The 17,640-nt window shown below is 34.4% G+C and overlaps 1 protein-coding gene across 1 annotated transcript in view; it reads left to right on the top strand.

Moving 5' to 3' along the window:
• Positions 1-9,024, top strand: part of LOC129238380 (uncharacterized) — a 55,345-nt gene extending 46,321 nt beyond the window's left edge. Inside the window, exon 3 of the mRNA XM_054873406.1 lies at positions 8,951-9,024. Within this exon, the coding sequence (XP_054729381.1) occupies positions 8,951-9,024 (74 nt within the window). The remainder of the gene's footprint in view (positions 1-8,950) is intronic.
• Positions 9,025-17,640: the final 8,616 nt, after the last annotated feature.

Raw genomic sequence — 17,640 nt, 5'->3', positions numbered from 1 at the left:
GATTTTTGACAATTTTTTTTTTTTGCATACAACGTTGACTATTTTCTTCCATGTAAAGCGCTTGTTCGGAAGTTTTTTATATGACAGCAAATGCTAAATGTAATTTTTTTTTCAAATAATTTACGCTGACCGGCTTTACATTAGCTTAGTTTTGGCACTTATCTCACCCATAGTAACTTCGTTTTCATGTTTCTATTCCTGAATCGTCTCTTAGATGGTTGAAGTAACATTTTTCCTTAACGACGGCCTACCGAAAATAGTCTATGAGCGTGAAATTGGTGCTTCTACGCTTTTTGATGACAATGGACATCGGTTGAGCATTCGGTTTGGGCAGATTTTCGATTTTTATTTTTAATATTTTCCGATTCTATTCAAATGACAGCCACAAATTTTGTAAATGTTTAACCTAATCAGTTAAATTTTTGACACATAAAAGATATTATTTCAGCCAACAAAGCTAAAAAAATCGATGGATAAACCCCTTTGCTGACTGCAGTTGAAATCTCGGGGTAAATTTTTTTTACAAAGACGTGCAAAATATTTTTTTATAACTTTTTGTTTGTTTTATATTCTAACAAAAAACATTATTTACGAGTTAAGAGGAACAACATCAAGAAGCACACCACAAATAGAAGGAGGAGTTCTTCGGCCAAGCACCTAACAGAAGTGTACGCGCCAATTATTTATTTATTTTTCAAGAGGTTCCTATAGACATTCACCCTTTCATCCTTTTTATTTTATGATCAAAGTTTTTTAACTTAAAACTTTTGTAGTTAATTGCCCACAAACATCTCTACAAGGGCTAATAGAGTAGTCGCTAGTGGCTGTAGTGCCTAAACTAGTATAAAATTCCATCAACTTGGACACTTCTTTGCTCATTAGATTTACTTTCACCTGCAAACCTTTGAACGTTGTTACTTTCCCTCTGAATTTGAAACCACGCCCATCATATCTACATAATTAAATCTTTGATCCCATCTGCGTCCGTCTACGATAATTTGTCGCCTGCTCACTGTTTTGTGTCACTTTGTCAACATCACTTAACAACAGTTAAATGTCAAATTTGCACACTTTCAACATAATTCGCGCATATGCACATACAAACACATGTACGCATACGCCTCACATACTACATAGGTGTGCATACCCGGCAGGGAAAATCTGAACTAGTGCTAAAAAGTATCGCTTCACAACTAGTACGATTGCGGCAATTGTGCCGAAGTGTGGCTCAAATTGCGAGAAGTGGCATCCGTCTGCGGGTTTTGACAGTAACGAAGTAGCCAAGAACTCAAGCAACATTTGATTAGAGAGAAGAGAGAGATCTTAGTTATTTTCTTCGTTTTGAAAGTGAACCACTGAGCAAATACTTGTTCAATCTACAGGGTGGGCCATACAGCGTTTGCTTTTTGAACCACCTATTTTTTTGAGAATGGTAACACAAATGTCAAATGTGTTCATAACTTACTTACAATTTTGACATTTACGAAATGGGACGCTATACGCTTGAACGAAATTGGGAAATATTGAAAACCTATTTCCAAAGTGGTGAGTCTTCTTCTTCTTTTCTGATTTTCACATCGGTGGCTACGTCAATAAGCAAAATTGTCGGATTTGGGGCTCAGAAAATCCACACGTTACTGTAGAGAAGCAAATGCATCCACAACGAGTCACTGTTTGGTGCGGTTTTTGGTGTGGCGGCATCATTGGGCCGTTTTTTTTTTCGAAAATGAGCGAGGAGCCGCAGTTACAGTAAATGGCGAGCGATGGTGACAAGCTCAACGAGTTGTTTCCAAAAACTGAATAGGATGACATGGACGACATTTGGTTTCAACAGGACGGTGCAACTTGTCACAATGCCAAAGTTACACTCGAACTTTTGGCTACCGTTATTGAATTCCGATATCAATTGGCCGCCTCGGAGCTGTGATTTAGGCCCGTTGAACTATTTTTGGTGGGGAGCCGTTAAGGACAAATGCTATGCGAACCATCCAGAGACGATTGATGCTTTAAAACACGAAATCGAAGTTGCCATTCATGAAATTGGAGCCCAAACAATCGATCAAATTGGGTTGATCGAATGGCCTACTGTAAAGCCAGTCGTGGCAGTCATTTGAACGATATTGTTTTTCATTCCTAAATGACAATGTTCAATCTTCAAAATAAAAAAAAAAGTTTGAAAAAATATTGATTAGTTTTTTTTTATAGCCGATTCAAAAAGCAAATTTTACATTACCCACCCATTATGTCTGCTATGCATCCGAAAAAGTACTTATGGTCGCGTATCAATGTCGCGTCTACGATAGCCTAGTCTAGATCTGAAAATGGCAGTGTACAACACTTCCTACTTCCTCCCAATCACTGCAAATAGCCGCAGAAATCGTTGAATTGGGACCCATACTGCTTATACTCATCAGACAGTGCCCTGTTATTATGTCGATTACCAAGATATTGAAGAAACCATCAATCTATAACAGCATATTCGACAGTTTTTTATCGAATTTGTGCCAAATTTGCTTTTGTATCTAATGGGGAGCCTCCGAAGACCATCGCTATTTGCTTCTTTGATGAAAATCGATCGGAGCCGGCACTTAAAATAATATTATAGCAGACTGCCTATACTGGTGACAAACTTTATAACAATTATATCTATAAATTGTCCTTGGTGTAAATCCTCGGATTGTCTCTGCGACCAGGAATCTCTACTATGCTTTTAGTAGTGTGTGAATCCAGCTCATTCAGCACTCCCTCTTACCCGCGAAGTCGTAGCACTTGATTGTAGAGATTTCATATCAGCTTGGCTTTTAAAATAAATGACAATAGGTTACTAGCCAAACCCCAGGATCGCATACTACGTTTTATTCAGAACTTTCACATATTCCAAAGCTGTCTTGCCGATGATTCCGTGTAATTTTAGAGATTTAAAACCAGTCGACTGCCGGTATATGCGAGAAATTTTACTCAAAGAGCTGTAAACTCTTCAACTTAGCATCCGAGGAAATTCTATACGGTCGCTCAGTGGCGTTAGAGGCTTTAACATAAACAATTGCCGTCTTTATTACTGTCAGTTCAACCGAAAATGCGCTGCACAGGGCAGTTAAACGAAGGCTTATGCTTAGTGAGGGCCTTGGCATGCTGTAACTCCTACTAACAACGCTGTCGTTCAAATCCATTTGTGAAAACAACCGTGTACCCTAAATCCGTACCTTTAATGTCTTTCCATTCGTTTCTCTTTAATACTCTTGTTGAAAATTTGTCGTTAGAAATGAATGGAGGAGTAGAGTTATTCTTGAACTAGGCGGATTGGATGAGAATCTTTTGTAATCGCTTTTTTATAAATAATAACGCCTTAAATTTTAAGCAAAATACGGTGGAAGCAAAGGAATAATAGAAAAATGGCATACGTCTCCATGTAGAATGAATTAGTGGCATGTTTTTTTCTCATCTACATTTGTGAACTAGTTACAAACTAACTTTTTATTTCGCAAAGACTAGTTACAAACTAGTGCAGAGCGCACTAGTCACCAACTGTCCACTTTGGTACTAGTTTCGAGCTACCGAAAAATGCATATACCATTTTACTTTTATCAAAAAGTGCAGAAATAAGCTCCGGACCTATGCTTTTTCCTACAGGGGTTTTTTAAATTTATTTTCAAGTCGACCATATACAAGGCGTCGCACAGTAGCCACAAGGCGTTGGAGTTAAGCATTTTACGGCAGTGCCATATGCTCGTCAAGTTGAAACTTGAAACGCGTGCGACTTTTTGCCGCTTGCTGGCTGCTGCTGCTTCCTTTGGCCTTTGCTTCAACTGCGCAGTCTAATATAATTAGACAAAAAATTCATAGCCAAAAGTTCTTAAAGTCTTCGGCGGTGACAGGCAGTAAATTTAGAATACAAAATTTCCGCTTTTTTGAAATTTTCTTAGCTCCCTTTGTAGCATTTTGCTATTCATGAATTTTCTTTGTGCGCTAATTGTGCTTGTGTTGAGCAATTTTTGACGCTCCATTTCTCGATTCGCTGGCACAGTTATTTTATTTTATTTGTTATTATTGTTACTTTTTTTCTAATCTACTTTGCGCTTTGTAAAAGATATACTAACGCCAAAGTGCGCCATTTTGCTTGAATAGACCTGTACTGTAAATGAATTATTTGCAAGTTTATTCTGGCTTTGGTGTGAATTCTCTACAACGACAATGAAATCGTAAACTGCTGTCATTTTTGATGATTTGTTTTTGTTCTCTTACGATTTTTTATTATTGCTTTTTTGCTCGATTTCCGCAACTTTGCATATTAATACTGCGCAGAGCGTCTTGTTGTTGTTTTCTCACCTTAGGTTTTTTCATATACTGCTATGTTTCTCTGCCGGCGTACCTTCCCCTTCACTACTATATTCGCAACTATCGCTTCGCTCCTCACTCAACTTGCTTTGTTGCAAATTTTTTCAGTCTTCCGGTCATAAGTAGCACTTTTTTTTGCACTTGCTTCATTGCCACCTCTTTTTCATTGCGCTTTTATGTGTGCTTCTGTATGCATGTATGTATTTATGTATGTTTCAGTATATCTTCAGTACTCTAACTGTTCCCATAGCCGAGTACATTTAAATGTGTTGTAACTTTAGCCCATTTTTTTTCTGGCTGTCACTTGACGCAACAACTGTCAGCTAGTCGCTTCATGACCAGCTGTTCAAACTGATCTGCAGTGTTGCCATCACCTGTGTTTGCCAACTGCCAAGTGATGGCGCAAATCTAAAACAAGATCAGCAAAACAAAGTTCGCAACCATTTGAAGTTTAAGTTTACGAAACTGTCTGCCTTTGTGGAATGAGTCTACCCTAACCCTTGAAACTTTTAACTCCATAAGTTCGCGCTTGGTTAGTCTTTTTATCGGCTGGTGCATGGGTGCTTCAAAGGTTTTTCTTCTTCTTATCATGCCAATCAAGATAAGATTATCGCGTCAGCCGATAAGAAAATTAACCAGACGCGGCCTTAGGGCGCTAAAAGCTTCTCTTAACAAATCCATAGTCTTTCGAAGGTAAGTTCTAGGACAACATGAAAACTTTCTAGAAATTAAGCTCCAGTCTATTAGAAGACTAATTTAGTTTACAGTGAACCGGGCTAAAATAAAAGCTTTATTATTCCATACTCACTTTAGGAGCTTAAGGTTCAACAAAAGTTTTCCATTCTAGACATAAATCTCAGTTCATTAAACGATTTTCCAGTTTCATTGCGGACAGTCCTTTGCCAAGTCATCAATGATCTGCCTGTTCTTCTCGTTCCTTGCGGGTTCCAAGTCATGGCACCTTGACGCGAACTTAAATGGACTGCATTAGACATTTTAGATTCCTTAGACGTGCAATTCTCGGCAGGTTTCTGTAATTTGGTATTCATCTAGCCCATAGTCAGGCTATAGAGTGCATTGCCCTACCAAAATATGCAAATACTGACGGCACTCATGGAACGAAAACTTTCTTTTATTCTTTTGCTTTTATCCCGAGTTCGGGAGCAACTCACAGTCGCATTAACTCAGGTTATTGTCCATTGTACTTCGGAAAGGTGCTACTCTTTTGTCAAACCAGCAGTCCAGTCTAATACCGCTCCGTCTAAATCTCGCGCAGTCTCTGAAATTTATTCAGGTGAAATGTGGTTTCCCTAAACCAAAGAAGAGCCATTATTTGGAGCTCAATGCGAGAGATCGAGCTATGAGAATAGTCCTACACTATCACACTTACGTAATCCCATCCTTTTCTGCGTACATTTCAAACGAGGTCAGGTCTCTTTCACCTATTAGGTTGAAGTACACTTTTAAGGCTATGAATGCTGTGTTTAGACCAAGATTTCTCGAATTTCGGCCGCTATGTAGGGCGTCAAGAAATATTTTATGATTCCAACAGATATTGAGCATCTGCTAGTAGCAAAGTGACTCTGAGATAAAAGTCAGCTGAATACAGGCTTCTGCGTCGCTGAGCTACAACCGCACTGACTGTGGTCTAATGAATTTTCCCAACGAAGCAGCCTTAGCAATTGCGTCAACTATTTCGTATCCTCTGACATTTAGGGAAAGAAGAACCTTTTGTTGACTCTCGATATTATTATTGAACCTTTTTTTTATGCAACTTATTTGTGGGCTTAAGGAATTCCCTGACGAAATATGGGGTTCGAGCGAAATTTCTTTAGTGCGGTGTCTCTACGGGTCTGCACTGTCGTCCAGTGTGTCCTTCTAAGCACTAGTGATCAAATTAGCTTGGAACAGGCCGGTCAATCACGAGAAGAAAAACGAGAAAACGAGGCTCGAAACTTACATGTGAAGTATAGAAACCGTCTATTGCAATAACACAAGCTAGGAAAGAAAGAAAGGATATAAACGAACTGTGACTAGCTAAGATATTCGGAAGTGAAATGGCTGCGTGTTGATATAGAAATTCCGCTAAGCTTAGTTAAACGGTCGCGATCAAAATGCTTAGGTTTTAGTCTTCCGGAAGCAAGATAGCTTTGGAGTAGATGCTGAAGTGATCCCACCTAATCACCTATGTTTTTTGACTCCTGGAATTACTGTAAGCTACTGCGCAAGAGGCTCAAAATTATATTGAGTTTGAGCAAGAAGATTTTTCCAACGAACAGCGTCCGGTTGAGATCCCAAACATTTGAGAGAGATTTCACGCTGCTAACCTCAAAAGATGCCTACATCGCCACTAATTTGATAGTGGGCAGAAGAACTTTGTTAGCTTGTAGTCTAGAGCTCGGCGAGCCGACTCGACACGCATAAGTTCAAGAGAAGACCAGCAGATCACAAGTAGCTTTTTACAGACTCATTTTTCTCGGAGAAATCAATTCAAGGGTATCACTGGCCTGCCAGCTCATCAGTCATGCCGTTTTCTTCAATGTCAAAGACGGCTGGGAATCTGAAAAGCCTTATAGTGTAAAAGCAGATGCGTAAAAAAGGAATTTAAGTCATTTTAAAGCTAATCGAGTGGAATGGATCTCTTTAATATTTGTACATCTTACATATCTTTAAGATAAAAAGTGGTTCATTGACAAACACTTAGTATAGAAGCACTCAAATTGTTCCTTTATCTAAGGGCTTCTTGACCTCATTTCAATCTCCCTCAAAAATTTGTTCTGGTTCGGAGAGAATGGAGTGTCTGCTCATAGTTTGATAAAAAAAATCGTTAAAAACCTTCGCAGCATCTGCCCGATCGTGAATGTGGAAGTGACCTCGAAAACGTCTACATCGGTCGCGAGTGTGAATGAGTTGGGTTGGAGAGTATGGATATTGTACACGAGCATCTTGTACAAATGTCAATGCAAAGAATATCTTGTACGTAATAAGAAAAAAAATATTAGCAGATGCCCTTGTAGATCGTACAGTAGGTGGGTGCCATCCACTCTGGTGACGCTATTAAGAGATATTCCCATGGGGTTGTGACTGAAATGTGCACATTAGGGCGGGTGGATTTAAAAATCGCTCATTGCTCTGTAAAAATCGTATTCTAGGGATCAAAATAAGAAACTTTGCCGAAGGAACCATACCTCTAAAACGAATTCTGATGTCCCCCAATTTGGGTCGAACGAAAAATCCCACTTTGACCCATTTAGAGTGCTCCAATCGAGTCCAAATGTATGACCGACCCCCACTAACTTTGGACGGCCGATCCACCTATGGGGGGTTCCCCATACAATCATTTCAAAATATCACCATTTTTGGTCTTTACATGAGAAAAGAAACTAAAAAGTTCGACCCAAATTAGGGGACATCAGAGTTCGTTTTAGAGGTATGGTTCCTTCGGCAAAGTTCTTATTTTGATCCCTAGAATATGATTTTCACAGAGCAATGGGCGATTTTTTTGCCTCCCCACAAATCGACCCGGCCTAGTGCACATCCTAGCATAACTGCTGCTTATTTACTTATTTATGCGGCATTACAACCGCGGCCAAGTCCAAAATCGCGCGCGAGCTGTTTCTATCCTACCCTCGCTGGTATCAGTTGAAAATCTAGAGTGCTTACTGGTCCTACAGCCCTTGGTCCTGCCAAAGGAGGTGTGATCTTCGTCGTCCTCGTCTTTCTTTTTGGGGTACCGTGTCGTGGATTCACGTTGCTGGAGCGTCTTCTTTCATACAGGTGACATGGGCCAGCATAGCCGCTGCATATTTTCACTCTTCACTATGTCCATGTCTGTAAGTAGCTCATACAGCTCGCTGTTCCACCGAACGCGGTACTCCTCACTAACACGGAGGGGGCAAAAAATCTTGTGTAGAATTTTTCTCTCGAAGGCACCCAAAACTTTCTCATCTGCTGTTGATATCGTTCATGCTTCTGCGCCATATACCCGGGAGGGAAATTATGAGCGTTTTGTAGAGTCTCAGTTTAGTTATTCGAGAGAGAGATTGCTTACCGAGCCCGTGTTACTTTGGGCTTTGACAAGAGTTATTCTCCGTTTGATCTCCAAACGGACATCATTTCTGTTGTTAATGCTGGCCCCAAGGTAGTCCTTCACACCTTCGAATGTGGTCCATTGTCAACACTGAGATATTGTCCAAGACTCGAAGACTCCTTGTGAATGCCTATCGGAGACTTTGTTTTGTCGCTATTCACCGCAAGGCCCACATCGCGTGAAACCCACTGTAACTTAATAATAATACGAAATCCCGTGCTTAGGAACCTGTTAGCAACCAACGATCAATGGAAATTTTTTTATTAAAATATTGAATTTATTCAAGACAGATTAAATTGTTCAAACCGAATTCAACTCAGAATTCAGAATTAGATCGTTTACCAAATTTCATAAAATTATCAGTAAATTTAAATAGTCGAATGAAAATGAGGTTTACTCCTCGGCCTCATGGACTTTTGTATTAAATATTTACTTATACCTTATAATAGGCATAACAATTTTGTTAAATAAATTTGTTTTAATATTTCTCTCACACTCTCTTTCTCACTCTATCTCTCATTTCAGGTGAGTTTGTGGATTTACTGCAGACAAGAGGTGGAATTTTAGTCAGCGTAAGAATGACAGCAGGTATTTCGTAGTACATTTATTCAAAAACAATGACAAATTGGATGATTAATTTTGTGCCACATTGCATAAGTAGCCGGACTAATCAACCTACGCAGTGTTATACCAGTGAACGAACTGGTTCATAATGGACACAAAAGAAAGTAGTTCAATGACTCCATCAACATTTATATTCGTTGAATTCTCATTTCGTCATTCTTAACGATTTTTTATGTAGAAAGAAGAATGTTTCTTTTGCTTACAACTCTGATTGGGGATTTTTCAACTGGTTACTTTCTAGTCCATCACGTACTAGTTTCATCTTCGGCATCAAATACCAGTTCGTGAATAGGAAGGTTTGCTGCTAGTTTGACAAAAACGCAAAAAAAAAAGAATTGCATGATTAATTTTGCGCCGCCTTGTATAAGTGGCCGCACAAATCAGCGTATGCTTGAGTGTTATACCAGTAAACGAACTGGTTCATAATGGACACAAAAGAAAGTAGCTCAATGACTCCATCAACATTTATATTCATTCAACTCTCATTTCGTGCATTCTTAACTATTTTTTATATAGAAAGAAGAATGTTTCTTTGCAAACACCTCGGAATAGACACTTTGCAACTGGTTACTTTCTAGTCCCCTACGTACTAGTTTCATCTCTTCCATCCATTTCCATGAAAAGAAGAGTATTTCTTTTGCATATACCTCTAATTGGTCCTTTTGCAACTGGTTACTTTCTAGTCCATTACGTACTAGTTTCATTTCTTCCATCCATTTCCATGAAAAGAAGAGTATATCTTTTGCATATACCTCTAATTGGACATTTTGCAACTTGTTACTTTCTAGTCCATTACGTACTAGTTTCATCTTTTCCATCCATATCCGTGGAAAGAAGAATAATTGTTTTACTTACACCTTGAATGGGGCATTTTGCAACTGCTTACTTTCTAGGCCATTGTGTTCTAGTTTTATCTTTGCCATCAAATACCAGTTCATGAGTAGGAAAAGTTGCTGCTAGTTTGGCTTTTCACTGCAGAATATCAAGCAATGCACAAAATTTTGTATAGAAGACCGAAATTTAGCATCAGGAAAACGAAATAATTTTAACGTTATTTAAGCAACAACAATTCGAGGGAACCTTATTTTCTTAAGGCATTATAATTTACATTTAATTACCTACAAATTAATTATGGGGTTTTATACCTCTATATTTTGTCTATTTCGGTTTTTCAAACAAAATAAATTAATAAATAGTTTCATAATAATTTTTTATGAATTTGTATGCCTTTTATGCTTTTTTGTTTAACTACAACAATTTTTCGGCTTTTCAAACAAACAAACAACTCAATAAATTAAATTTCTTTTTAATGACAAGTTACAGCTAATTTCTCTAAGCCATTTGCCCCACTGTTTATTAACGTAATTTACAAAATTAAATTTTCATAAATTAATTGGGCATTTTGTCAGGCAAAATAGAGATAGAAAATGATGCCCCCACTTCATAGGTGTATTTTCCGCCAATAACTTTCTTCTAACTAATTGATTTTCCATTAAAATACGTGCATATATTATATTTCACGTTACCACACAAGTGCCCAAAAGGTGAATTGCACCAACAACTCTGTATTTTAAAAATTTATAAGTTACTTTTAATTGAACACCGCCTGAGTGTGGCGGCGGTTGTGCTTGATGCTACCGGAGAACTTTGGTGATAGAGTCATTAAAGTACCGTTAAATTAAAACAGTAATCAATTAAGTGCAGGCAATGTGGTGAAAATGGTTTGAAAAAATAAAATAAAAAAGTGAGAAACAAAAATAAATCAAAATTATGAAATAAAATGCTTGTGTGTATGCATGTGTGCGCAGTTAGCGCCTTAAAGCGTGCTTTTCCACACTACACCGCTTTCTTTTTACTGCCACTGCCATTTTACTAACACTTTTCCACCTCAGCCTGTTTGTATGCAACGGTTTTGCTTGGTGGTTATCGCTCGAGATAGTTCGCTGAATGTGAGTGGCAAAGCAAATGCGCTCGCTCAATGGGTATGTGGAAAGCACTCAATATTCCGCTGTTAATTTATCATTCAAGGCTTCACTAAAAGTAGGCTACGTTTTTGTTATATTCTTTGGTATATGATATGGTTTCACTACAGGGTGGTGTGTGAAGTAAGTACACTGTGTATGTGTTTGATCGTGTAATTGGAAAGAAATTTTTAAATAAGGTTATGTACAAAAAAAAAACAACAACAAGCAAATAAAATAACATGAAATAAAAATATTTATTATTATAAATAAATAAAATAAAAAAAATTCAAAAATAAAATGAAACCAAATAAAAAAATGGAATAAAAGGAAATAAATAAATAAAATAAATTATAAAATAAAATGAAATATTATAAAATAATATGAAGTGAAAAAAAAAAATTAAAAATAAAAAGGAATATATAAAATGAAACCGAATAAAAACATTAATAATAATTATTATAATTAATAAAATAAAATGGAAATAAATAAAATTATTTAAAATATGAAACGAAATAATGTATATTAATATGGAATAAATAAAAAAACAAACAATAAAATAAAAGGAAACCAAATACAGAAAATGAATAAAACGGAGTAAAAATAAAAATAAGAGTACATTAATGAAATTAATTAAAAATAAAATGAAATAAACAACATAAAATAAATTCAAATTTTTGAATAAAAGAAGAGTAAATACATAATTAAATAAAAGAATAAATAAATAAAATAAAAATAATAATAAATTAAAAATAAATAAAATAATAAATAATAAAAAAATAAATAAAATAAAATAAAAATAAATAAATGGAAAGAATTAAAAAATAAAATGAATCCAAATAAAATAAATCGGAATAAAAGTAAATAAAAATAAAAAATGGAATAAAATGAAATGAAAATGAATGAAGTACAATAAAATGAGAAGAGAATTAATTAAAAGAAGTTAGAAATAAATGAAAAAAAAATAAATGAAATAATAAATTAATAAATAAAAAACAATAAAATAAAATGAAACCAAATAAATCGAAATAGAATCAATTCAAATAAAAATAAAAATAAAAATAAAAATAAATAAATTTAAGTTTTGAAATAAAAATAATAATAAATAATGCAATATTAGAATAAATAAATAAAAATAAAATGAAACCAAATAAAAATTTAATAAATAAAACATAACGAAATGCAATGAAAATAAATTATTAAATAAACTCAAATTTATAAATTGAAAAAGAATAAATAAATAAAAAAAGCATAAAATAAAATGAATGAAACCAACTTAAAAAAAAATTTATTAATATTAAGTAAAATAAAAATAAATAAATAAAATGATATAAAATTAATTAAAATTTAAAAATTATAAATGAAAAAAAATAAAATAATATAAAATAATAATAAAAACGGAAAATGAAATAAAACTAAATAATTAAATAAATTCAAATTTTCAAATAAAAAAGAATAAAAGAATCATAAAAAAAATGAAACCAACATAAAAAAATTTAATAAAATTAAGTTAAATAAAAATAATTAAACAAAGTGAATTAAAAAATGAAATAAAATAAAAGAAAATAAAATAAAATAAATAAAATGAAATAAAATAAAATAAATTAATATGAAGTAAAATGAAGTGAAAAAATTTATTAATTAAATAATTAAAAAACAATTTTTTTTTTAAATCTAATATGAATTTAATTTTTTTATTCATTTCACGAATTTCATCTTCAATAATTTCATGGCACATTTCCATATGAAAAAATGCTACTTAAAGTCCATCAGACTCAAACGTATTACTACAAAAAACAATCGCTTCTAATACCAGCTTAGGGCTATCAAATGTCAGCTGCCATTGCCGATTGACACAAAACTGACATTAAAAGTTCCAGCTTATTTTGTTCGCAGGATTGTAAAAAAATATCCTGTAACACTACCTTTCTTAGGCTCACTTTATTTGTTGATTTACGAGGATATCGAGCATTCAATGCTGTAAAAGAAGTATAAAAAATATGCATTCATATGCGCATGTATGCGAGTATGCATGCGTATGTATCATATATGTATATGTACACACAAGCGCTTATGCCGCCTCATAAAGCTGTCAATTAAATCATAAATCAATAATTCAATGAAGTTACGTATTTGCGCTCCAAGAAGCCATCATTAAAGTCTCGTATGGCGAGTGTTTGCCAAAGGGGCGAATAAATGTTTTATAGCCACAATTTCTGCCGCTTTGTTTCTTTCTAGCATCTAAGATGTCTCATAAGGGCTTTAGAAATGCAAAATGCAACACGATTAACAGCAAAACCCCTATGCGAAAACTCGCGAAGAATTGCATTCGAGTAGACAAAAGACGCGACTGACAATGCAATGTCCTTTTGAAGGCGCAAATAGTTAAGCACACACATCCATACATACAATTCTCACTACTTATTTTCCACCCTTCATTTTTTTATTTTGTTTTCCAAGATGATTTACGATTGTCAACGAATGCATTTTTAATTGTCTGGGTTGCAATTGTCCTTGCTGCATGTCGTTGCATTATCCTGTAGCGAGCGAGTTCACACTTTTTTTCGGTATGATTTTGGAGTTGTGCCTGTTTAGTGAAAGCGAGTTGCGTCTGAAAAGAAAAGCGAGAAATTGCTTGGCGACGAAAGTCGAAGTCCTTATAATAATTTTTTAGATTTGAAATTTCAAGCGTCAATTGGTCGGAAAAGCGCATAAAATGTAAAAAAAGAAAAAATTGGAAACAGAAAAAATTAAATTTATATAAAACAAGACAACAATAAATTTAAAAGGAAAAAGAAATTCAATCTGTGTATTTTTTTAATTTTTATTTCGAAAATACATATGTATATATGGCAACTCTAAAATTATTTGTTTCCTACTTATCTTGATAACTGGTAGATTCTTGAAAATATTCGAAATCTTGAAAGCAACATTCAGTTTTGAATTTTATTTATTAGAATATTATTTCATTATCAATTTGTATGGCAACTTTGTTGGTTTTTGTTGGTTTTGTGCTGAAGCTTTGCTAATTCAAAAAATATCATTTAACAGCAATTAAATTAGTAAGTTAGTTAAAGAAAACTACACCTTTTTTAAAATAATTAGAAAACTTATTTCTGAAGTTTAGTGTTGTATTCAAAATGTATATGACAACCCTGAAGTTTCAAAATTAATTTTGTTTATTTAAATTTTCTATTTTGAAGCGACATTTAATATTTAGTCATTACTTTTTCCAACTTACTTTAATATAGGAATTTGATTATATTTCTATGGCAACCCTATGCATTTTGTTTTGTATAAGAATTTGAAAGTTTGAAAAAAAGTACTGAAATAGCTTAAATAATAAGCTCTTTTAGTTTGTTTGGAATTTAACTTTGTATTTAAAGTTCGTATGGCAACCCTGAAGTTTCGAAAATTTATTTTGTGTATCTGAATTTTCTTTTTCAAGGTGATATAAGTATTTAAAAATTCATATTTTTTCATCAACTTTCGCATATGAATTTAATTATGTTTTTTATGGCAACCCTTTAGGAATATTTTTTATACCTATACAAATTTTAAAGTTTGAAATACTTAACTAATACTAACTAATACTAAACTTAAACGAGTTGATTTTCTTTGAATTTAACTTTGTATTTAAAGTTCGTATGGCAACCCTGAAGTTTCAAACATTTATTTTGTGTACCTGAGTTTTCTGTTTCGATTCGATATAAGTATTTTACAATTCATGTTTTTTCATCAACTTGCGTATATAAATTTAATTATGTTTTCATGGCAACCCTTTAGGAATATTTTATTGTATACAAATTTCAAAGTTTGAAATACAGTACTCTGGTGACTAAAATTAGAAGAGTTGATTTTCTTTGAATTTAACTTTGTATTTAAAGTTTGTATGGCAACCCTGACATTTATTTTATTATTGCCATACCCTTTGGAAATATTTTTTGTATACAAATTTGAAAGTTTGAAATATAGTATTGAAGCGGCTAAAAATAAAAGAGAGTTTGTTGTGAATAGTATTTTATTTAAAGTTTGTATGTCAACTCTGACATTTATTTTATTATATAAATTTAATTTTAAAATTTTAATTTAAAATTATTTTATTTATATAAATTTTCTGTCTCGAAGCGATATTTAGTACCTATTTTATTATATTTTTCATCAACTTACTCATATGAATTTGATTTTTGATGTTTTATGGCAACCCTTTGTATACAAACTTGCAAGTTTGAATTAAAGTATTGAAGCGGCTACATTTAAAAGTTCAATTATTTTTCTTTGCATTTAACTTTATTTATTAGATTAAAGGTGTGCGTGGCAACCCTGAAGTTTTTTAAATTTATTTTGTTGTGTCTAAGTTTTATGTGTCCAAAAAATATTCAGTATTTAATTATTTTTAGTCAGCAACTTACGAATATTTTATTTTTCATGGCAACCCTGCGCAATATTTTGGTAAGAAATTTAGAAATATATTGAATGTCTAAAGTAGATTGAATGGCTAAAATTTATTTTTTACATATATAATATTTTGAGTAAAATTTTTTGTTAAAATATATATGGCAACCGTGTTATTTTTCCCAAATCCAGCGCATTCAACTCCGGTGAGTTTTCTACTTTTATGCTTTATGTTGAAAAGGAACCCATAGGGTAAGGATAAGTTCCAGTGGTATCTCAATGGACCTACGAAAGGTCTAAGTGTGTCATTGCGACAGCCACTCCACCTACCCAGCTACCTATGCTTTATGTTTCAACCTACTTTTATACTTGTTTTTCGCAATTTTAGTTCCTTTAGATTTTGTCCATCAACAGCAGTTAGTAATAAATAAAATTTAATTATAATTAAAAACAAAAAAAATATTTTTATATTAAATACGAAACTGCTTCTAATAATACACGAACATATAAAATATTAATATAATTTTTACTGTAAAAAACAACAAATTTACAATAAAAAATAATTTACCTTAAAAAATAACAAACCCTAAAATAATCACTATCGCCATCCACCACACCCAGCTGCTCCAATAGGCATAAAAAAATTCCCAGCCAAGTCTTACATTTTCCTTGCCTACTAATTTTAATAATTAATAAAAAATATTCTATTGGCACTTTCATTAAGGCGACACTCGAAGCTGTGCGCATATGTTGCCAAAATGTCCTCCCTCCTGCGTGTTAATGTCCCTGTGACAGCTTGCCACCTTAGGCGGCAGCGGCAACAGCCGCCGCAGCAACATATTAATTGCAGATGTGCGTGCCCATTAATATCAGTTGACTTTTCTGTAGATTATCTGCAATTTTCTCAAGTACTTTCTTTTTTTTTTTTGGTTTTTTTGGTGGTAGCTTAGTTCAAACATTCGCAGGCGAGCTGGAAGCCGGAAGTAGCGACAAGCGGGCTGGCAATTTGTGGTTACCGAATGATTGGCGCCAGAAGTGACACAAATTTGTTTGTATGAAAATGCCATATGGTTGTCACAATATATTCAGTCTATACGAGTCTATACATATATATTTGACAATATATTATTATAAGGAACGGAAGAGGGGAATCCATTGAATTATATGTTTTGGTTTATTATGAAATTAAAAAAAAATCTACCTCTAATTAATGCTATTCATCCAGATATCAAATAATTTTAATTAACACTGTAGCAAAATACTGCAAAGGTCTCATTTGAGTTATACAAAGATCGAATTGGCAAACTGCAGACCAACTGAAGCACTTACCAGGGGCTACTACTCACTTACACCACCCGGTAAGAATTGCAAAAATGTAATTTGAACTCTCGCGAAAGAGAGCGAATCTTCGTTAATAGAAACCATTGCATCTGCATGGTTTTTTTTTTTGCTCACTGTGGATACTTTTGGCATTGTAGAAAGAGGTCCTTTAGCTGGTCATTAAAGGTATGCAGCAGTAAGTCCTTCAGGACGGCTCTCATTTCAATTTTGCTGTCCTTATTTCCCACAAATTTTTCTTTGATGTCTGAATGACGAGCCTAATTTAGCTTGGTTTTACAAGAATCTGCGCTTCTGGCAGATAGGTAGGTATATAGTGGTTGTCAGTTGACATACCTAGGCCTGCTGTAGGCTCATTGTGATCCCACCAGGGCTATCCTCTTCTTCACTCTACATTGTTTTCATTGAACCAACCAACTTTTCCCTAAAATATTGAACCTTCTTCTATCCAGAGCCATGCACCCGCACAGAAAGTGTTCTATAGGCTCTTCTTCTTCAATATCGTTACAGCTTCTTCAATAGTCGTTACAGGGTTCCCCCAATCTACTGGCATGCCTGCCAATCAGACAGTGCCCTGTTAGAACCGCAAGAAGATTTCTCATGTTCTTCCTGTTCAGTTTCAATAGTCGGCTTGTGCGGCACGTGTTCCATTCAGGCCACTTCATTCTACTTGATGCACAAGTCAGGGACTGAATCCATAGCCCGTTGGCAGCTGTGATAGTGAGTTTGTCTATAAGCATCTTACAAGTTGCTAAACGTATAGGTATGTTCGCTTTGTCTGATTGGATCGGTAAAGTGGATCTCGCTAGCTCATCTGCTTTGCAGTTGCCTGTTATGTCGCTGTGACCAGGCACCCAGAGGCGCTCCTGACAATGATCCTGCCTTTTAGAAGTATTG

This window comes from Anastrepha obliqua, chromosome 2 (assembly GCF_027943255.1).
Source record: "Anastrepha obliqua isolate idAnaObli1 chromosome 2, idAnaObli1_1.0, whole genome shotgun sequence".
In the NCBI taxonomy this organism is placed as follows: Eukaryota; Metazoa; Arthropoda; class Insecta; order Diptera; family Tephritidae; genus Anastrepha; species Anastrepha obliqua.
The sequence above is the reverse complement of the archived record's forward strand: the minus strand, read 5'-3'. Positions and strand labels throughout refer to the sequence as shown.